Genomic DNA, 21,670 nt, shown 5'->3' with positions numbered 1-21,670 from the left:
GGAGTTCATGTCCTACAAGCATTCAGTGAATTAACGTGATGTAATGTTTCTTGTCATTTTTAATATAATATTATGTGTCGTTACTATGAATTGCAGACAATCATAGAATGCTTGAAGCTATCATGCACAGGGGAGTTGCCTTTGAACGTGAGGTCTGGGCACAACTTTATTCACGACCCAAAGGTTGCCAGAGAAACTGAAACGAAGGGATAGATTAAGCTTCGATTCAAGATAGCAGCACGAAAAGACATGATTTGCATAAGGTCCTTTCAGCTCACACAAAAGGCCTCCAAGATGGAATACAAAGTTATTAAGAGTGTCCTTCAAACTATTAATCCTCCAAAATGGCCTTTGAAACACCCATGAGTGCGAGAATCTCTCGATTCATGTTAGCGCATCTATAGCCAAGGCAAACTTTCTGATAGAGCAGAGCAAAGCAAAACAAAGTAGATTATAATGATGTAATAAGTATAAGGAGAAAAAAAAAAGAGTTATATAAGGTTTATGTTTCAACCGTACCTAGCTAGAATGAGGATTAATAATAGCTTTGTATTCCATCTTGGAGGCTTTTTGTGTGAGTTGAAAGGACCTTATGCAAATCACATCTTTTCGTGCGGCTGTCTTGAATCGGAGCTTAATCTGTCCCTTCGTTTTAGTTTCTTCATCAACCTTTGGGTCGTGAATAAAGTGGTGCCCAGACCTCGCATAAGGCAACTTTCATGTGCCTGATAGCTTCAAGCATTCTATGATTGTCTGCAATTCATACTAACGACACATGATATTATATTAAAAACAATAAGAAACATTACAACACATTAATTGGTTGGACGCCTTGTAGGACGACATAAACGCCTACTATGTCCACATTGTTTACATATACTACACTAGTTCGACTGGAACTAGGTTGGATCTCGATCTCATCCATTTCATTGTGAATGCGTGTAGATTTAGGATGCTCTTTTCCACGCAACCTTGACACATCAGGGATAATCTTTGGTCTAGGAGCTGGTGGTATTTCTTCTTCAGTACTACAGATCGGATACCATGGTAAAGAGTAAACATGCATAATATTGTAAATTTTGTCAATACTACATTAGTCACACATGGCATCAATACAAGACTAGTCTGACATGGAAAGCATACAAGACTAGTCTTGTATGTTTCAGGTACTCCTTTGACTACATTAGTATGAAAATACTCATCCAATCAATATTAATTGAGGAATTCTTTTACCCAATAATCCTAGTACGGTACTTTTGCCTTAATTTGAGAGTTGAATTAGAAATTAGCATCGTCTTTTCTTTTTTAATTTCTTGTTTTCTCTTTCCATGGTGGATCCACGTCTTGGTATAAGAAGCTGAAAGGGAGAAGAAAAGTGTTTCAATTAGACATTTTTCAAATCAATTTTATTATTAAGGTTTTAATTTCCCCTTTTGTGTTTTTAAAATATGTTGCAACGTGGAATATATATGTTATTTTGAAGTTCATCCGCTGAACATTATTCATCTGTCAATCTTTTTTAGAATTAAAATTTATTATAGACACTAGATGTAAACAAAGACAAAAGAAGTACAATTTATACTTTGAACAAAGTAATGAGGTCGAGAGTTTCACTTGTATTACTCAAATTAAAACCTTTGTATTTGGTGAAAACAAACCAAAGGAAAGTTTTCTTCTTGATTAGGAGCGTACAATTCATTGTAAAGATCATAAGCATATCCACTTAGTTTATACAAATCTAGCCCAGGCGCAGCCTAGTTGACCCATCATTTAATAGAGTTATGAGCTCACCACTCTTCTTCTTTTTCTTTTTTATATCAATCGGTTAGAAGTCCTAAATTAAATGATCGATTAATTTATTTTTGTGTTTCTGCCTCTCTACTCTTATGAGAAATTATAACTCTAAGCATTCGAACTCATTAAGATAGATAATTGTACTACTAAAAGAACTCATCACAATTCAAAAAAAAATAAAAATAAAAAATGGGCACCATCAAAACAAGTAACAACTGAAGACAATAATTCTAACTAATTACGATCGACGTCAACAATTTGTAGCCCTTTTTTACATAGATGCTATGAAACATTTATTGAGTCCAACAACCATGAAATCTCCCTAAAGTTAACTTTGATTTTGATTCTTTAACACATGAAACATTATTATATAATTTAAGGAAGAAATAGAGTTAGCCAGTGCAAAGACCCCCACTGGGCTGAGCCATATCAACCTCGCTAACATAAGCAGATAGGTTAAGATACTTATCCTGTTCCATCCTATCCCTCCACCTTGCTCTACAAATCACACAAATAGCTGTTCTTCTTCCCCTGCTTCTTTTCCACCTCACCAAGCATTCTTCATGAATAGGGTTACGACATGTTCCACATGCCATCAACTTTTCTTCTTTCTTCATTTCCTCAAGACAAACCGGGCACGTTGCACCATCCTCCATCTCTATGCTTGGCCTTGTTGACCCTCCTTGTCGTCCATCAAAGAATAGTTGGTGAAACCTTTGGCGTAAGGTGCCACCTGTTAGAGAAACATGATATAAAATTATTATTATGACTTTTTTTAATTGTTTAAGCTTTTGAGTTGAATTGGTTCTTTACACCACCTGCAATTGCTTCTGGCAACGTGGGCATATTGAGAAGGCGTTGAAGCTGGCATGGTCGAAGGGTTCTTCTTCTTAGACACACATCGTCGAGGGACACACCCAAGACTCGAATGAAAACGAAGAGGATGTGTTTGCATGGGGTTGTGCGATCAGGGCACGTGCATGAGGGTGTGGAGGATAAGCTAACTGTGTAGACGTTTCCGGTGGCACCAAATATGAAGAAGGTTGAGCTTGAACGGTGGAGAAGACGGAGGCGGTGGCGGAGGGCTCGAACTATTCGGTCTGAAATAGGTTGGCTGGGTTTGAACCGAGGGTGATGATGGTGGTGGTTATGGTTTGATGGGGAACTAGAATTGGAGGCAACAGACTCCATTGATTTCAAATGGAAAGAAAAAAAGGTTGTTAGGACAGTTGGTAGTTGAATAATAATATCAATTTAGGATTAGAAGAGAAGAGCATGTTGATGGTTATGTAGGTGGAATGTGGCTATGATTCTTTGTGCATTTTTGAGGGACACGTGAAGGAATAAGGATGCATGATTCGCCAAGGGAACTTTGTAAGGTGGAGAATTCCAAACCTTAACTTGTCGACTTAATTCCCTTGTGTTTGTGGACTGGTGGTAAACCATGCAGCACGCTTTAGCAAGAGGCCCAAAAAGCCAATAACTTGATACGTACAATCCACACAATATAGTTATTTGCTACCTTGTATCCCAACCAAGGTTTTCTTATCGATATTTTCGTTGTTATATGGTTTACACGTTGTCTCCTATATCTCAAATTGGACACTCTGCTCCGCACTTCAAGTTTACACAATGTATGTATACTAGCTGGATTTACTCTTTCATGTGAAATTTTGGATGAGATATGTCAATGGCATACTAGTAATTAGTACACTTCGCGTTATGGATGACTTGGTAAACAAATATATATAGTTTCAAGATACTTGTGAGGATTTAAAATTGAAAACTTTAATGTCAGATATCTAGTCCTTCAGATGTATCTTCTGTAATAGTGACTTGTTATAAGGAGTTCGTATGCACTTGGAACTAAAGTGTACCAAAAGATTAGGTTACTCGTACACAAATAAATAGACTCATTTGGATTTAAGGTTTTGATTAGAGGTTTAACGTTCGTGATACATTAGCTCTTTCTCATTCCACCCTCTCTCTCTCTCTTCTTTTCCATAGATTTTTAAGGAAAACTTCCTTAAATATCACGCACGCTAGAGGTAGAGTATCTAACAAGATATCTAGTGAGAAAAAATATGTTGATATTTGGCCGTCGTAACATTGAAGATATACTTGATGCACCTAAAATTTATATATTTACCATAAACTTCATTTTGGGTTAGCTTAATTTTTACTTTGGCTGGCGTTAAACGAAATTAAAATAAAATAAAAGCAGAAACGGGAGAAGTTAGATTGGTAAATTATTATTACAACACTACAAGAAAAAAGTTTACCTGTGACAAAAAATTTCATCATAAATTTTGTCACAAATGACAATTTTGACACAAATAATCAAATTTCGTCACAAATAAACTTGCGACGCAGGAACTTTTAACGAAATTTAATTGCGATGTAAGAATTTGTAACAAAATTTCATGAAATTTCATCACTAATAAGATTTTATCTTGTAGTGCAAATTGAATCATCATCTAAATTTCCCCTTAACCCAATCATACCTAAAATTAGCAGTGCCAAGGAAAAATACTACATATATATAAATAGAGAAAATGAGACAATAATCCACTAGGGCTAGCCTAGTGGTGTGAGTGTGTGTAATAGGGTGTGTGTGAGTGTGTGGTTACGTGTTCTATGAAAGAAAAAATGAGACGAAAACTTTAAATCTACCTTATTTTATTGGTACGAACACTTTGAATCAACTTGTTATTCACTTGAATCTGTGAACTTATGTAGTATTAATGTCGAACGATCATTTTTTCTTAAATCTTTTTTCCTTTCTTACCTAAGTACTTTCACGGTTGCACCTTATCAAAATGGAATTATAACATTAAAAAAAATAATGCAAGAAAGACTAACATGTATTGACTTTTTCAAAAACTTTATATACAATTAGTTTTTACTAAATTTTAAGTAAAAGAAATAATGTTAGATGTATATATCACTTTACACATATCTCGCATCTGCTTATATGATAGAATCAGAATAAAAATGTGAAGAAATCCTCTGCACCAATATGGCAGAAGCCCCAAGGACAGTGAATAACCTGGCCACAAAAGAAGCGAGCTGCGGTCTTCTTCTTCGAAACTGCAATAGAGAGTGGTAATGATCTTCTCCAATCTAACGGCTTACAGCGGCTGTGCAGTGCGGACCCCCTTCCAATTGCAGGGTCGTTTTCTGGTTTAGTTCTGTCTTAGTTATTTTTTTGTTTTGGGTCTAATGGCCCCCCAATAACAACTGACAAGCAATAAACTTCAATACCATCAACTTCAATGTTTTTTACGAAAAATTAAAATTAAATTAACTCAACTTTATTATGAGTTAAGTTAAAAATATATATTAATATCGGTAAAATAATTAGGAGTTCAGGGAAAAATTATATCAGAATTACCAAAAATCATCACTTATATACTTAAGCTTTTAGGTGAGATAATTATTTATAATGTTATCAGAGTTATGTCATGGTATTAGATGGTTTATATAATATCTACACTTCAAACCCAAAAATTTATTACATGAAAGGATGTGTTAGAATAAAGATATAATATAAAACTATTAATAGCTTATGACTTATAAACTTAAGCTTTTAGCTGAAATTGTTGCTTATCAAATTAATTATGCAATTAATTAAATTTTAAAATACTATATCAAAATAATGTATTTTGTTCGGCATACCAGTCATGCAACACTTCCAACTGTATTATAATAAGGATTTTTCATGTAATATCTCCTGTAATTTCAAAATAATATCATTTTAAAATAAAAATAAAAGGTATTTTAGCAAAATTTATGATATAAAAGTGAAGTAAAATTTCTAAAATATCATTTATTTTTATTTCCAAACCCAAAAAAAAAATGATATTCTTTTGTAATTATATTCATGTTATAAGAGAAAATTTTTTTCATATATATATATATATATATATGGGGTAAGATTATTTGACACCAGTGTCAAATTTTAATTTTGACACCTCATCTGAGAGCCATGAGATCAAAAAAGATCAACAACTTTGATTTCTAAGCATGTGACACCATTGATCTTTTTTGATCTAACGGCTCTCAGATGATGAGGTGTCAAACTTTAAATTTGACACCTCATCTGAGAGCCGTTAGATCAAAAAAGGTCAACGACTTTGATTTGCAAGTATGTGACACCATTGATCTTTTTTGATCTAACGACTCTCAGATGAGGAGTCAAAATTGAAATTTGACACCGGTGTCAAATGATTCTACCTCATATATATATTTTAGGTTCATTTTTTTTTCTGCAGTTGATGTAGATAAGTTATCTACATTGAGCTCTAAATGACGTCGTTTTGAGAGTGAATATAGATAACTCATCTACATTCACTACAGAAATATTAAATCCATATATATTATTGGATTTTTTTGTAAAAGATTATATCCAAACACACGGATAAAATGAAAAATATTTTTATTTAGAAAAAACATCTTGAAGAAAAACAAAAACACTTTCAAACGCCCTAAATAGAAAATAGTTCTTTCAAAAACAATTATATGTCTTTTTTTTTATAAAGTTTACAGAAATTATATCATAAATTTTTTAAATATTACATTAATCTGTTTTATTTTGAAATTTATGTCAAAGCACTTGGTCAACTTGTTTCAAGACACAAAAACTACTAGCATACAAATTTTTGTTTAATGTATACAAGAAAAAATAACACTTAAATAAATATTTAAAATTAAATATGATGTTAAAGTACATTATACATGGATAAATCTGATATTTTTTCCCCACTTACTGTGTTGTTTGTTTCATTGTTTTTATCGGATAGATAGAGCTTCTGGTTTGGTGTCTTCTCATACTTTACTCGTCGGAGGTAATGGAAGACGCCGGAAAACTTCTGAGCTCCGGCAACTTATCGCATAAGATCGTTGCAGTTGCTGCGGGGGAAGCACACACTCTCGTTCTTACTGGTAAGGCTATTCAAGAGACCTCAAATTTCTGTGAATTGGAAAAAAAAAAAAAGAAATTCACAATTCATGTAAATTGAAATCTTATACTGCATCTTTGAAAAGTTTATGTCTTTGTTGTGATTTGTTGAGGGTTGAAAGCAGGGGAATTTTGATTGTAGGGGATGGCAGCGTGTACTCATGGGGTAGGGGAATGTTTGGGCGACTTGGGCTTGGTTCAGAAAAAGATGAGCTTTTCCCAGTAGAGGTCAAGTTTGGAAACCCTAATGGAACAGGAGACACTCTCAAAATTGTGGGAATTGCTGCTGGTGCTTATCATAGTCTTGCTCTAACAGGTTCTGTAACACTTCATACCTTTCAATTTTTGCTTTCTAGCATTTGTACACATGTGAAGATAAGTGAAAAATGGGATAGTGGGTAGGTACTCATTAGAGGGGGTGAAAATTTAAAAAATAAAATAAAAAGAGAGAATAAAGAGCGTAGCATTTTCAACTGTTCATCATTTTTCCTTGTACCAAGCAAGTGTAAAATGATTATATCTTTGGTTCATTACCATTGTTCCTCAAACTTTCAGCTGTGCCAAGTAGCTTTCTAGTTTTCTTTTTATACTGAGGAGTAGTTTGGCGATGTTAATATAAACTTTTCATACACTATACCTTGTTTCTCTTTTGCTGAATTCTTAAATCACTAGGGGGGGAAAAACGAATAAAAACTTCATTAAAATGTAGTATCTTGCTTATTTGAATTGGAATTTGAATTTTTTTTACCCTATCTAATTATTCAGTCTTTTTGTGTATTGACAGAAGATGGAGCTGTTTGGTGTTGGGGTTACAATATCTGTATCCTTAATATAGTTGGAGTCCCGTGGTGATATTCAGTTACAGATATTACTTGTTTTGACTTCTAGAAGTTTGTTGATTTTATATTATATATCTAGTATCTACATCCTTGACTATTGTATGGATGGTCAACTTGGTATCAGTGGAGAGGATTCACATGACAAAAAATATACTGATGGAGATTATTCTCTAGTGCCCTGCTTACTGAACAAATTTCTTGAGTTGCACCCTCCTGATTCTTCAACAGGTGTGTCTGAAACAGAAGGCAAAGCATCACTAAAGGTATGACATGAATTGCATTAATTTTATTCTAAGACATAAGCCAAGGTGAGAGCATCAATAATGTGTTTTCACCTGTTCAACTTTCTCAGATATGTGCTGTCAAAGCTGGAGGAATGATGTCTCTGGCTATTGATTGTCGTGGGACCCTATGGATGTGGGGAAACTGCCCACAACAAAGCAAAGAAGGCGGGTTATCTCTTGTTAACAGTTTCAGTCCAACACCAGTTTGGGATTTTCACGGTCACACTGTTGTCAAGGTTGCATGTGGAAATGAGCATGTTGTAGCATTGGTCAGTGCTGGGGAATCATACAAGGGTGAAGATCTAGTGTGCTACTCTTGGGGTTATAACAGCCATGGCCAATTAGGCTTGGGGGATAGGGAGAGCAGGCTGCATCCAGAAGTTGTGAAAACATTTGCTGAGGAGTCCCCTTGGACAATTTTCGAGGTAGCATGTGGTGCCTTTCACACTGCTTTGCTCACTCACAAAAAGAAACCTGGTGACACATTAGAAAGCACATGCTGGACCTTTGGCCTTGGGGATAATGGCCAACTTGGACATGGAACAACACAAAGCATATTATTTCCTACACTTGTAAAAGAATTGCCACAGAACATATATCTTATTTGTGTTGCCTGTGGCTTGTTTCATACAAGTGTTGTTTCCTCAGCTGGGGATGTGTGGTCATGGGGAATGGAGAAGGGTCTTGGCTTATGCCCTGATGCTAGTCGTGCTGAAACATATTCTGGTGATGCCCTCTCTCCCCTTCTTATCTCATGCAATCCATATCAACCTAAATTTCCAGATCCAGTTCAAGTCGCGTGTGGGGCTGCACATACTGTTGTTGTTGCGCAGGAGGGATATAAGGTGTGGTCTTGGGGTAGGGGAAGGAATGGAGTTCTTGGAAATGGTAAAGGAGTGGATTGTTACACTCCCACCATAGTGCTGTGGCCTCCAATGATGAATGATTTCAAGGAAGAGGAATTAAAGAGCTCTGGTGAGCAAGATAAGGCGAGAGAAAAGGAGACCAAAGTAATAACAGAAACAGATGAGAAATTATCCTCAGCATTGAATGAGCTGAAGCAGCTTCAAACAAAGCTATCTATAATGGAAAAATATGCTAGTATACTTCATGGTTCTATTTTTGGGAAACCTTTTGATGAGCAAGATATCCCTGTTTCATTGCAGAATTCAGGTTCATTCGACATTGCAAAAGAATGGGAGAACATGTTAGAGGCAGCAGATCATAGGAAGCTAATTAGGTTGGAAATGTTTTACCGTGACATGCTTGCTGGTGTGAAAGATAAACTAATGGAGAGAAGGATCAAGGAAATTATAAAGGAGTGCCTCCAATCTTCAGAGGTCAAAAATTAGTAATTATAAAAAAAAAACAAGATGCATCCCATTCTGAACAAAAGATTTCACATAGAAAGCTAGAAGCTGTTTGATCATTCCATTTACTCAAATTCAATCCAATAGTGCCTTGTCTATCTAGTAAAATTCCCCGCAAAATTATTTCACTCGCATTTAAAATATTGCCTTTGCACCTGAATGATCTGTGTGTATTCTGCCTTAGTAGATCCAACGGAAACAAAACCAAAATGGATAGTGTTATTTGCGCGCCAATTTTATTATATCATTCTTATACCACTTTAAAATATCAGAATAAGAAACACATTTTAAAACGCACTACATTTTTTTTTCCTCAAACAAGAAAAATGAAAGTATAATGCAACAATTGTGGTGTGCAGTTCAAAAAAATAGAAGTGGATAGATATCTCGGGGACCCTTGTTTGTACAGTTACAGCGAGGTAACAAGGTTGAAATGCGTGCTACTGTTCTGCCATGTTATATCTACACATAATTTTACACCATAAAATGTTAACCCCTCTGTTGTTTTTCACTTCTAAATTTAACAGGTTTTTCACACATTGTTCTTTCAATATCATGAATTATGATTTCAAATTATTAGATATTTTATTGTTTTATACATGGTTAACATTTTCCAAAAAATACATACAAATACAAGTACTCTTTTAAAGGCATATATCAATTTTTTTTCACTAGTGTCTATGAGTTCTTTAAAAAAATTATTTCTATTTCTCTCCAAAATAACTACACTACCAATGAGGCATTGGTGAAGTTTTAGCGAATACTTTCATATTTTGAAAAATTCTTGCGTTTTTTTCCCCCTTCATTCAAGAAGACGACACCGACAGTCAGCAGTACAAAAATGCAAGGTAATCCCACAAAAGTGTTAAAAATAAATAAATTAAATTGCAAGTCACATTCCCTATCAACTTCAATCCTAGGAAGTACAGCAAGAGCAGTTGCTCTGCCGCATTTGGATAACGAGTACCAAGTCTATCACTTTCCAGCAATCAGGCAGCCAAAGGTATTTCACGCTGTCCACACGTGGCACATGTCATCACTCCCGACCAGAAACTACATTAGTATATGTCCGAAAATGAAAACGTGTACGACTTGAGATATGCATAACATGAAAGAGAACTACTGCATTAACATATAAGCAAAACGTTAAATCAACGCCGGCCTTTTCATACATACTAAAAGTAATAAATAATGGCATAAACTTTTTCATCAACAAATGTGCTATACAATGCCTGCATTTTATACTACTAAAAATAGGACAGACAACCCAATCCAAAGAAATTCAACAAAAGAATATAGAGAACAAGGATATCATTTTTATGTAATATATAGAGACAACTCTCAAAAGGCATAAGAAAAAAAAAAAAAAAAAAAAAAGCTAAACACAGAATAAACCATCGTGAGATATCTCTAATCTTCCAATAATTAATGAATCATAAAGAATATTCTACTACCTTCGCGATAAGCCAGCCATACTCATGACCAACATTTATGCTGCCTCTCTTTGGACTCGAAGAATATGCCGATAGCACAAAGCTTTTGGCCAATATTCCCAATGTACTTACTGTACAAGACAGCCGCATCCTGAAGTAAATCTTTCTCAACAATGAAGATAAATTACCTGCTGGGCAATGTTATACTAAATACAAGCCGAACCAGACAGTTAAGCAGAACGCATCTCCTACTCCAACTATCTCCGTTTGCCATTTCACTTACTGTTTCTCATGCGTGTTAAAGTTTCTTAGGTAGATCATATGTCTTTTTAAGAAACTTAGAAGCTGATTCATCATTTCTATAGCATAAAACACGTAACAGTGTGTTTGGTTCAGATGGATTCCACTGTCCAGAAGTAGGAGGTAATGGAAGTCTAGACCTGGCAGAGGATTTAAATGTCTCCAGGGTTAACCGTCTAAACTGCTCAATGAGGCTCTCTGTGTCGGTTCTGAAAAGGGGGAGGATAGACCTCAGAGTGGTTGAAAACTTATCTATTATTTCAGAAGGCAAGCCATCCCCATTTGCCCAAAATAGATCCTTAAGATATTTGAAATCATCCTCTATGATTTGAGAGTCCTTCCGGGAAAAAGCTCGAGAGGGGCCTCCAGCAAGCAATACAAGCAAGAATCCATCAAAGGAAGCTCTCATTGTTTCAGCAATAATACGCGTGCGAATTCTTTCATGAACAGTGTCTGAAATGAACATCAACTTCTGCTCAAGTTCCTGAAGAAATGGCTCAATCCTGGACGATGATGGATCCCCAACATACAAACCGTCCCATAAAACATGGCTTAGATCATGGAAGACAATTCTATATGCCACTGCCTCGCAGAGTTGCTGAATTCCTTCAAGACATGCAGCAGGAGATAGTTCAAACTTCTTTGCTAATCCATTTGAAAAATCTTCTTCATGAGCAGATTCAGAGTTCCGTAAAAGCGTAATTATTCTTTTTTCCAGAACATCAAATTCACCCAGGATCCATTGCAAAGTATTTATGCGAACACAGAGTTGTGGGACCCCAAAAGAGCTATCCCCATTTGTTGCAACCTGAGGATTTCTCTTCTGAGAATTTGGAGATTTATCTTTTTTCTTCCCAAAGCCTTGAAACTTTGAGCCAATAGTGCATCTGGTTAATGCTGGCATTATCGGAACAAATGTATTTCGTGATCCTGAATATTAGAACAAAGAACAACAGTTACTACAGATATCAAACATTAGAGCTCAATGATAAAATTTCAGTATCATTTACCACAGCCAGATTTTGATTTGGCAACATAGTACTGAAGGCATCTGTCAAGGCCATTCATCACTTCAGGAAGCAATGCAGGATGCATGGGTATTGGAAGCTGAAAGAATGCATCCAAAGTTTCATTTATGATTCGCAAAACTTCAACAGCAGATGGGGCATATCCTTCCTGATTTGCTTGCGAATTCCAAAGCTAGGATATCAGAGTAAACTAGGTTAGTTCAAAATAGAGGCAATCAATTGGTGTATAAAATCAGAACTCAAGAAAATTAATCACATGCATAGCTACGAACATGTTATCACTTATCTACTAAAAAAATCTCATGATTAAAAGACATACGTACAACTCACAGATATTTAGCAATGACTTTCGGTAATAGGTTATAAACTCCTGATCTAATATTCATCAACCGATAACAAAAGAAAAGGTGATGAATGCAAACCTCTTGCTGCAGATTTCTATCAACCCATTCTTTCAGTCTGTCTAACCTAGTTTTAATCCATATTTTTACAAGATTGGCTATTGCACCTTCAGCCTCATAAGGAGGCATCTCACGGATTATTGCTTTACCACCATCTTCACTGTCCACTGAATCCTCAACTGCAATCTGCACAAGGTCTTTCTCCAACTGATCTGCAGCTCTCAACACTTGAACAGCATCTGGTGTCAATTCTGTGATACCTGAAATGAATTGCTTCAGCTCATTTCCATAGCATGCATGAAGGGTGGCCACAGCAAGACCTGCTGGCAAAGGATGCCATCTCTTAAGTATTGGACTGAACACTTGCTTTTCATTAACAGCCAGGCTACCTACATCCTTTGCAAGGATGGCAAGGAGAGGGAGAGAATTTGGTTGATTTTTGGACGCTCTCCTGCTTGAGTCTGCTTTCTCCATTATCTATGCAGCAGCAAAACAAGCATATTTCAGCACATGCGTCTATCAGAAAATTTAGAGGCAGATAGATGAAGAAGTTAACACGAAAACTAAAGTCATAAATTTAATTAAGATCACAATATATTACCCACAACTAACTTGCAATGACTAGGTACCAATGTTTAGTTCATTATCAAACTATCCATTGCTACTGCACTACTCAGGCAATTACACCGACCCCGCTAAGCTGTTTTGGGCACATGTAAAATAACCCCTTCTCAAACACCCCCCCCCCCCCAACACACAACAACAAAAATAAGTAAATAATAATATAGATCTCCAAATTTTCATGCCTTATAGACTGCGTTTATTTAATGAGGATGTGTTGAATATGAGATATCAAGTTTTCCCACTTCCTCAGTCACCCAGTGCTAGAATTGTAGTTTGTATACCAACATAGTTTCACACTGATTTTATAAGTAAAAATGTGCAGTCACTATATTGTCAAGCACAACCAACCTGAAAGTTAAGAGTTAAAAAAAAAAAAAAAAAAAACCTATTTCTCTTACATTAAGCACTATTGCCATAGCAGGAGATGATAATCCTCTAGTCTAAGACTGTCTATCATCTTTTACTAAAGGAAAAAGCCAGTGGCAGACAGTAAAAACTTGCCTGTGCAAATGTGGTACGTAGTGATGACCTGATGTAAGTTTCAATTCTTTCACGGGCCACATTGACTTCAGTTCTTCTCCTACGCCGATACTCATTAGATATATCTTCAACCAAAATCTTAGCTGCTGCTACCCCTAAAGAGACAATGCCCTCCATGGTTTCAACATTTCCACGATCAAAAGTTTCATGATATGCAAGAAGCCGTTTCTCAGCCCACCCCAATATTGAAGTCAATGTAGAACTCAAAATTTTGGAATATTCTGGATCTTTTGTTGTCTTTGCATCTTTTGCAACTTCAGCTAGCTGGCCATCAGCAGCAGACAGCAGGTCAAGATCCATCTGGCCAGTTGCAACAAATCGGTGAAATAAAACCCAAGTGAAACAGAGATTATGAAACATTTCGTTCAATCCAAGAATTCCCCAGGTCTTCTTGATTTGTTCCATTAGCTCGTCAAATTCCTCAATAACTGATGACTCGTCATTAGCATCAAAGCAGGATTGCAGAAGCATTTCATAAAGCCGGAGATTCAGAGGAATCCCATCTGCCCAGTGGCATGAATCAGTGAGAGACCCATCATATGACCTACTTGCAAGAGACATAACAGCACTACGAAGAACCTGCATGGACTCATTATTCCTCCCGGTTTCTATAGGCTTATCCAAAGCAGCATGAATAACCTGCCGCAGCCGTTGTGCAGCAGAATTCGATTTATCAAGAGGCATGTGAGGATGTAAAATTAGACCTGCCTCCAGAACCTTCAGGGTCCTCTTCTGCCATTCTCCATACTCTTGCTGATCAGTAAAATCCGAAGCCTTGAGTTGCTGCAATAGCTCAAGTGGAACTACCACAGACTCAATCCGTCTTCCGACCTGTTATAAAGTCCACAAGATAGCATAACCATGGTCAATTATACTTGAATAATTTGTTTACCTTAATGAGCAGCTCAAGGAATTTATATTTCAACATGAGTTATCATTGGATCAAAGTGTCATTACACTGCTTAGATTACAAAATCTGAAGAATCCAATAGCAGATCAAAGGAGTACATGATTGAATTCGAATAAGAAAACCGATAAACAAGTGAAAATTAAATGGAATAGCATCTACCAAAGCCGGATCAAACGCCACTTTGAACATGCATTTCAACACTCACAGACACACAGGAAAAAAAAAAAAATATTCATAAGAAAAAAGTGAACATGTGTGAAGTGCAATGGCGAAAAAATGAAGAGTTTGGTTAATGCAAATTATTGATATGAAAGCGACCTGGCCAGCAGAAATCCTGAGCAGCGCTCGTCTCACACGCGAATCCATGGCCTCCGAAACCCTCATCTGATTTCTCATGAGCTCCCCAACCGTCATCGGCCGCTTCGGCTTCCCCTGACCCGAACCGGAACCCGAACCGGAGCCAGGGCTCTTCTTCGAGCCAGAACCGGGCGATTTCAACCCGAAGGCCTTCTTGACCTTGCTTGCGGCAGTGGAGGTGAGAGATCGCTGGAACGCTGGCGAGTTAGGCGAGTTGTGACTCGGAGAGTCAGTGTGGTTGGAGGACGAGTTGGGAACAAAACTGAGAGGCTTGCCAGCGGAGGTACGGCAAGCGGCGACGAAGATCTCGTAAGCGGTTAGGGCGAGTTCGGAATCGGAGAAGTTTGCGGCGAGTTGACCCAGCGGAGACGGAAGGTCATCGGCGACGGTGGCTGATTTGGGAGGCATTGTCGGCGGCGGCGGTGGCGGTGTTGTTTCTCTCTTGGAATGGCCCAACGAAAGGTCCCTGAAGAGATGCGCCATTGCACAGAGAGAGAAATAAATTAAAGGTAAAAGAAGAAGAAGAAGAAGAAGAAGTAGAATAAACAAGGATTGCAGAGAGAGTCAATAGTATGGACTACATACATACACGGTAAAAGTGTTGAGATTAGATAGGGACAGTGCCTCTTCTTTCTTTCTCTTTTACTTTTCATGCATTTTCTCTTTCCGCAAATTACAACTATGCCAAATTAAATTCTTATATAATTAATTTAAATGCACTTCTTATACTTTTAAATATTATGTTGTTTTAATAGTCAATTATCAGTCGTTATCTTATTTTTTCTTTCTTCTGACTTTCTGAAATAATTCGATCTATCACGTCGCAAAGAGGAAAATAATTCACATATTTAACTGCGTGTATTAATGATATAGTCTTTTCTTTCTTTCTTTTTTTGGGTAATATGATATAGTCTTTTAACAATAACCGCAAGTCGCAACCAATTGGATGGGATTTTTTATTTCGTTAAAATAAAAATGATAATAACCCCAACCAACCAATTGGCAACAAGTTCGTAAAACCTGGAGGCTGGAGCTCAAATTAGTGAGATTGCACGATCCTTCGTTTCATGAAAGATTTTTGTAATTGTCTTCATAAATCTAAGGCAAACTTCCTCAAACTTAGTAACGCACACATAATATTCTAAGCACATGATGGGTGCATTTTACGCACGAATGCGGGTGAATATTATTCGATACGATTCGTAAATAAATCAATATATATATATATATATATATATATATATATATAATATATAAAGGAAGATTATAATTTCTTATAAATATATCTTAATAGTTGATTTTTGTCAATTAACGATTATTATTTTTCGTAAATCAAATTTATTAATTAATTATTAATTCATAATAAATGATAATTATTAATTGGCGAAAAGTAATCATTAAAATATGATTATAAGATGTTGTAAATGAAAATAGATTATAAATATGACATTCCATATATATATATATATATATATATATATATATATATATATATAATACTATTCATTACGTTTTTCGCATCTATTTTCTCCATGTGGAAGTTATAATAATATAGAACTGTGATTTGAATTCTTCATCCGTATTACATATGTTCTAGTTGCAAATTTAGGCGGACCAAAATTGAATGATTCTTTTACGATCGCAACTAGCGAAATTAATAAGTTGTTGGAGCAAGTAAAAGTATAAACATTGATTTGAATGCGTGGTCGAATATGACCTGCCAAACATATATATATATATATATATATATATATATATATATATATATATATATATATATATGTGCCAAATATATATATATATATATATATATATATATATATATATATATATATATATATATATATATATGAAAGGTCAATTGAAGTTACATTTTGAAGTGGTCAATGTGGAACCGTGAATATGTAATAGGATTTCAATCACATTTGTTTTCCCAACTTCTATCCGAAAAGTTTGAATTTAATTTTATGGAGAAATTGAAATGGTAAACGTCAAGTAACAATTCTTAGAATATATACATTCACAGTTTCAATTAAAAATCGAAATATAGCACTTCATTTAGGTCGTATTGCAATTATTTTAATAACTTTTTATATATTTCAACCAAATAATCGTAAAAGATATATCATTTTTTTTCCTTTCTGGTACAGTAAACAATATATCTCTGAAACAGTAATTTTTGTCTTTGAGAATATTTGCTTTAAAATAATACAAAGAAAAATCATAATGTTTGAATTGAATTAACTATAAATTCCTTTGACTGTGAGATGACCAAAACAAAAAATAATATATTGAGATTTTGTAAATACATGTAATTTGAAAAGGAAAATATAATGAAATTTTCAAAATGTATATTATCCAATAATTTCATACTTTTCCTTTCAAGAACAACATATATTATGCTATTTCAAGATAATGCTTAAATTATATAATTTTAAGTAAGAAGAGAGGAATATATATATATATATATATATATATATATATATATATATATGGGTTTGTTTTTTCTGATGTTACTTTATATAACTTTATCTACTGTTCATCAAAACGACGTTGTTTTGGGACGGAAATCATAGTATTTTTGTAATTTTAATTTATTTCAGGGTTATAATAGTCTTTATCACTCTGATTTTTTAATTTTTCAACCCAAAACGACGTCGTTTCGATGAACATTAGATAAAGTTATTTAAAGTAACATCAGAAACTTTTTTCCCTATATATATATATATATATATATATAATTGTACTGAAATCGGTGCAAAGAATGTGTAAAGAAGTAATATAGAAGATTGAGTACAAACCCCGAATAATACTAATATCATATTTTTTATCCTAATTGATTTAAAAACAAATTAAGACATTAAAAAATGTTAAAAGATACAATAATGACATTATAAGGTGATTTCGTAAATATTCTAATACTTTTTCTCAACTTAAAATTTATTATAATTAAATATGAGTAAAGACATTCTTATTATCAAATTTTTCTACTATCAACTTACTATAACTTTAAAATAAGTATGTACTCCGAAAAATACATTATAAGATCTTTTTTTCTCTGTTCAGAAAACCGGACTCCATCTACAAAAAATCATGCTATGGCCAAACATAATAAAAGAGATATTTGCAGGAATTAAAGAAAAGAGGAAAAAAGAAGAAGAAGAATCATATTTCAATAAATCAATACGGCAGGTAAGGTTGTGAAATGATATATTATAAAAAACAAAATACTACCATACTCATACTAATGATAGACTTATGAACTCGATTAAATAAATAAAAAAACTATGAAATATGAGAAAATATTGGAACCATCTTCAAAATTATTAAACATATTATCAAACTTGAGTAATACAGATATTAAAGAGTAAAATGGGAGAAATTATACTTATTATCAATATTGGCTTACTATTCTTACTAAATTTTTCATTACCATTAGATTAATTATAAATTAAGGTTGTTAATTTTTGTTCTCTCCTTGCTCCCTTTATTTTAAAGTTTGAGAATGTTTTAAGCAAAAGATTCTTACGGAATTTTTTTAATAAACAATTTTTTAACATAGACAATTTACGAAAACAATTAACTTTACTAAAATTAAAGTGAGTGGTATTTCCAAAAATAAAATAAAATTAAAGTGAGTGGGATTAATGCTTGTCGACCAGCAAGGAAGGAACGCACGCATAACAGAAGCGGAAAGTCAAAAGGAACAACCAGCCAGCTATTACCTTTATTGGTCTTTTCCTTTTCTTTCTCTTATTTTATTCTTCACATTTATTTTTTTATTATGCGTTAAAACTTCAACACCAAAACACCATATGGCAAGTCTAACAACAATATAAAATTATGAATCATGACCTTTGTGATTGCGCGTAGTTCTGAATTTGACTTTCAATGTTTTTTTATTATTATGAAAAATTAATACAAGTAAAATAAATTCATTTTAAATATATACTATTTTAGAAAATAAATATTCTTCATTTATCATTTTTTAAAAATTAAAATATTATTTTTTATTTTATTTTTTATTTTTGATATTTTTTAAATTAAACAATAAAACATTAATGAAGTAATAAATTCAAGTATTTTAAAATCATAATTTAGCTAAATATTATTATAATTGAAACTTTCAATTAGCAGATAATCCTTATAAAAAAACTTTATTTAGAATATCTGAAATAAATATATGAAAATAACTTTTAGATACAATAATTGTATTAAAATTTGAATTGTAACCTGGTATAAATTATCTAACTCCCTTATCACTAATTCATTTATAATGGTTAATATGTTAAAATAATATATTTGGGATTCTTGGAATTTTTTAGGGATAATAACGAAACTGTGTCTTCCTTGAAGGGGATTAATCTCACCATTTCTCTCACAATCGTTCAATGCATCCTCTATTTCAATGTGAAGCTAGTCTTAAAAGCCGTACTCCGAGAATAAAGTAGTTGGAGGAGGTTGTGTGAAGATACCTCTAGATCATCTATAAAAATAATAACAATAATAATTTGTTTAGTTATTTTACATTTGTAATAAAAAATTTAAAATTATTATACATTTGAGTTCTGCGCTTTACATGTTGGCAAAATTTCAAAATGTATTTATAGCATGTAATATAAATGTTTACTTTTATAATTTAAATATTAATATCCTTTTATAAAAAAATTCCGTATATGTATATATTTATTTATATGGCTTAAATTTTAATATGTTTCTATTTTAATTTTTTATTTTACTATTATGTAAATATTTATTGTTATCAATTATATTTAATATATTTGTAAATACTATTTTATATATCTCTGTTTAATATGTATATTTTGTTGTAATTTGGGTAATAATATATTTTAATTAAAATATTTATCATTCTACATTACAAATATTTATCTATAAAATTTAAATATTAATATATTTTCATGTAAAATTTTCATTCATCTGTAATGTAAATAATAATAAATCCCACATATGTATAAAAATAATAATAAATTATGATATAATGTATATCATAATATAACAAAATATTTTAAAACTAAAATTAACTTAATTTTATTATAAGAAATCAATTTAATTTATTTTTATAACATTTGTTTGGAAAATATGTCAATTAACAATAAAGTCTATATCATCCCAATAATTAGATCTCCGTAAAAAAAGGAAAAGATCAAATAAAAATAACAATACCCATAATCTGTAGTGTGTCATACAAAAGGTAACACTTTTATATTATCTTTATATTTGTAATTATTTTCACCTATATTCCATATTTATTTATTTTGGGTACAGAAGTTGATACTCGCACCCAAAATGAGCTCCATAATCTGATTAACTGATATGTTTTAGTGGTGTCACTATCACCCACCTAAAAAAATGGTAAAGGCAATACAGCCTTTCAAGTTTCACCTAGTAATCATATTAGAAATAATCATTTTTAATTGTCATGGAAGGATGAGAAGCGAAGGGGTTGCTTGGCAAAACAGAAATTGTTGACATGTGATTCTATTTTTTTTTTGTGATTAGAAGATTCTGAATAATAAAGTTAGATAGATATAGATATACAAAATAATTTATTATTATCATATGTAATACTAAACTGTTTTAGATGCTCAAGTCTAAGTGTCAAACGTAAAATGACTTTGAAATTAAAATTTAAAAATCCTGAACTTATCATACATATAAATACAATGGTATTAATTTTTTTTAACTCTCTAAAACCTTTTATATACTGATCTGGACTGACTGCATCCAATATAAAGACTCAATTATTAACGACCCAAAAAGGCTCAAAATCCTGTGTGACATATCTTAAAAGGCAAATAATTTCGCCAAAGAGACATTAATTTTACTTAGGTATTTAGCCACTAAGAAATAGACTCAGAGAGGTCACATCTATCCACCAATCAACATAGACATCACCTCATGAAGGACGATAATAACACACGATGCTCAAGGACTATAAATATAGAGGCATTTGGCCCATGTATGATATCTCTCCTTAAATACTCCAACCTCTTTGAATATTAAATTGACTTGAGCGTTAAAGTATTCGGTCCTTCATGGCCCAGATATACTAAATTACTGCCCAACCATCTCGCCTACAATCCTCTATCTCACCAAGTATCCAACATCTCAGCATCTACACATATATCATACCTTGTCTTCGTGAACATCTTTTTATCTTTAATTGTATATAGTCATGCCCAGCCTAATTGGTGATGAATTGATCATACACTAATAAAAAATAAGAACTTTTTTTGTTTAAATATATTGGGAATCAAACACAACACTTACTGTCCACTGCCCAACCCCCCACACCACTAGACTAGTCCTAGGGCTCTTTGACCAATTGAGGTTTTTTGTGATTTTAATTTATCAATTTAGTATTTGGTTCAAGGTATTTACGAATGAGGGTTATTTAGTGACGCGAGGGGGACCCAGCGTCACTTAGTGCCGCTACCAAACCCTCGCGCCACTCATATTATTATTATTATTATTTTTTTTTTTTACTTTTTTCTATTGAGTGCCGCCTCCCTCCCTCGGAGCACTTATAGAATTGTGCCAAGTGGCACAATCTGGTTACTCCTATTACCGTAAAACTTCGGAAAGGCATAACTTTTGACTCGGGTATCCAAATCAGATGATTTTTTTTTTGATTTCACATAACTTTTTGAGATCTACGCAATGACATCTCATTTAACATATTTTATCTCTCACAAACATAATTCAAATCTGTAAAAAGGTGTAATTAGTGTTGCAAATTTGAACTATATTAATGAAAGGTAAAATATATCAAATGAGGTGTCATTGGGTAAATCTCGAAAAGTTATGTG

At 33.5% G+C, this 21,670-nt stretch overlaps 3 protein-coding genes across 6 annotated transcripts; 1 reads left to right on the top strand and 2 right to left on the bottom strand.

Annotated features, from left to right (window-relative positions):
* Nucleotides 1-2,186: 2,186 nt before the first annotated feature.
* LOC133312429 (uncharacterized) lies at nucleotides 2,187-2,985 on the bottom strand. The gene is made up of 2 exons (XM_061513616.1): nucleotides 2,613-2,985; nucleotides 2,187-2,527 (listed from the first exon to the last, which is right to left on the bottom strand). Exons 1-2 carry the CDS (start codon nucleotides 2,983-2,985, stop codon nucleotides 2,187-2,189), a joined length of 714 nt encoding a protein of 237 aa, XP_061369600.1.
* Nucleotides 2,986-6,595: 3,610 nt separating this feature from the next.
* Nucleotides 6,596-9,375, top strand: LOC133312423 (ultraviolet-B receptor UVR8-like). 2 transcript variants are annotated; one of them, XM_061513608.1, is made up of 5 exons: nucleotides 6,596-6,738; nucleotides 6,897-7,070; nucleotides 7,539-7,574; nucleotides 7,699-7,856; nucleotides 7,946-9,375. In XM_061513608.1, exons 1-5 carry the CDS (start codon nucleotides 6,645-6,647, stop codon nucleotides 9,227-9,229), a joined length of 1,746 nt encoding a protein of 581 aa, XP_061369592.1. In that variant the 5' UTR covers nucleotides 6,596-6,644; the 3' UTR covers nucleotides 9,230-9,375. The 2 variants fall into 2 exon arrangements, with proteins under 2 accessions (XP_061369592.1, XP_061369593.1); XM_061513609.1 differs by having other exon boundaries at nucleotides 6,621-6,738; nucleotides 6,868-7,070.
* Nucleotides 9,376-10,151: 776 nt separating this feature from the next.
* LOC133312417 (protein unc-13 homolog) lies at nucleotides 10,152-15,376 on the bottom strand. 3 transcript variants are annotated; one of them, XR_009751677.1, is made up of 6 exons: nucleotides 14,802-15,376; nucleotides 13,535-14,404; nucleotides 12,431-12,886; nucleotides 11,991-12,180; nucleotides 10,702-11,910; nucleotides 10,152-10,369 (listed from the first exon to the last, which is right to left on the bottom strand). XR_009751677.1 is itself a non-coding variant. In XM_061513600.1 (5 exons), the coding sequence occupies exons 1-5, from the start codon at nucleotides 15,321-15,323 to the stop codon at nucleotides 10,979-10,981; spliced, it is 2,970 nt and encodes a 989-aa protein (XP_061369584.1). In that variant the 5' UTR covers nucleotides 15,324-15,376; the 3' UTR covers nucleotides 10,461-10,978. The 3 variants fall into 3 exon arrangements, 2 of the variants coding, with proteins under 2 accessions (XP_061369584.1, XP_061369583.1); XM_061513600.1 differs by lacking the exon at nucleotides 10,152-10,369 and having other exon boundaries at nucleotides 10,461-11,910; nucleotides 12,431-12,873; nucleotides 13,522-14,404; XM_061513599.1 differs by lacking the exon at nucleotides 10,152-10,369 and having other exon boundaries at nucleotides 10,461-11,910.
* Nucleotides 15,377-21,670: the final 6,294 nt, after the last annotated feature.

This window comes from Gastrolobium bilobum, unplaced genomic scaffold, assembly GCF_033153095.1.
Source record: "Gastrolobium bilobum isolate Gb01-03AN ecotype WA unplaced genomic scaffold, APGP_CSIRO_Gbil_v1 utg3492, whole genome shotgun sequence".
NCBI lineage: Eukaryota > Viridiplantae > Streptophyta > Magnoliopsida > Fabales > Fabaceae > Gastrolobium > Gastrolobium bilobum.
This window is presented reverse-complemented; position numbering and strand designations above follow the sequence as displayed.

What these genes read in the sequence shown, in the direction of transcription:
- LOC133312417 (XM_061513600.1), bottom strand. Translation starts at nt 15,323, where the DNA reads ATGGCGCATCTCTTCAGGGACCTTTCGTTGGGCCATTCCAAGAGAGAA. An exon ending in TGCACAGGCAAGTTTTTACT is followed by an intron (nt 12,874 to 13,521) that starts GTCTGCCACTGG and finishes TAATGGAGAAAG; the next exon opens with CAGACTCAAGCAGGAGAGCG. An exon ending in ATAGAAATCTGCAGCAAGAG is followed by an intron (nt 12,181 to 12,430) that starts GTTTGCATTCAT and finishes CTGATATCCTAG; the next exon opens with CTTTGGAATTCGCAAGCAAA.
- LOC133312429 (XM_061513616.1), bottom strand. Translation starts at nt 2,985, where the DNA reads ATGGAGTCTGTTGCCTCCAATTCTAGTTCCCCATCAAACCATAACCAC. An exon ending in GTTGCCAGAAGCAATTGCAG is followed by an intron (nt 2,528 to 2,612) that starts GTGGTGTAAAGA and finishes TTTCTCTAACAG; the next exon opens with GTGGCACCTTACGCCAAAGG.
- LOC133312423 (XM_061513608.1), top strand. Translation starts at nt 6,645, where the DNA reads ATGGAAGACGCCGGAAAACTTCTGAGCTCCGGCAACTTATCGCATAAG. An exon ending in TCATAGTCTTGCTCTAACAG is followed by an intron (nt 7,071 to 7,538) that starts GTTCTGTAACAC and finishes GTGTATTGACAG; the next exon opens with AAGATGGAGCTGTTTGGTGT. An exon ending in GTGTTGGGGTTACAATATCT is followed by an intron (nt 7,575 to 7,698) that starts GTATCCTTAATA and finishes ACTATTGTATGG; the next exon opens with ATGGTCAACTTGGTATCAGT.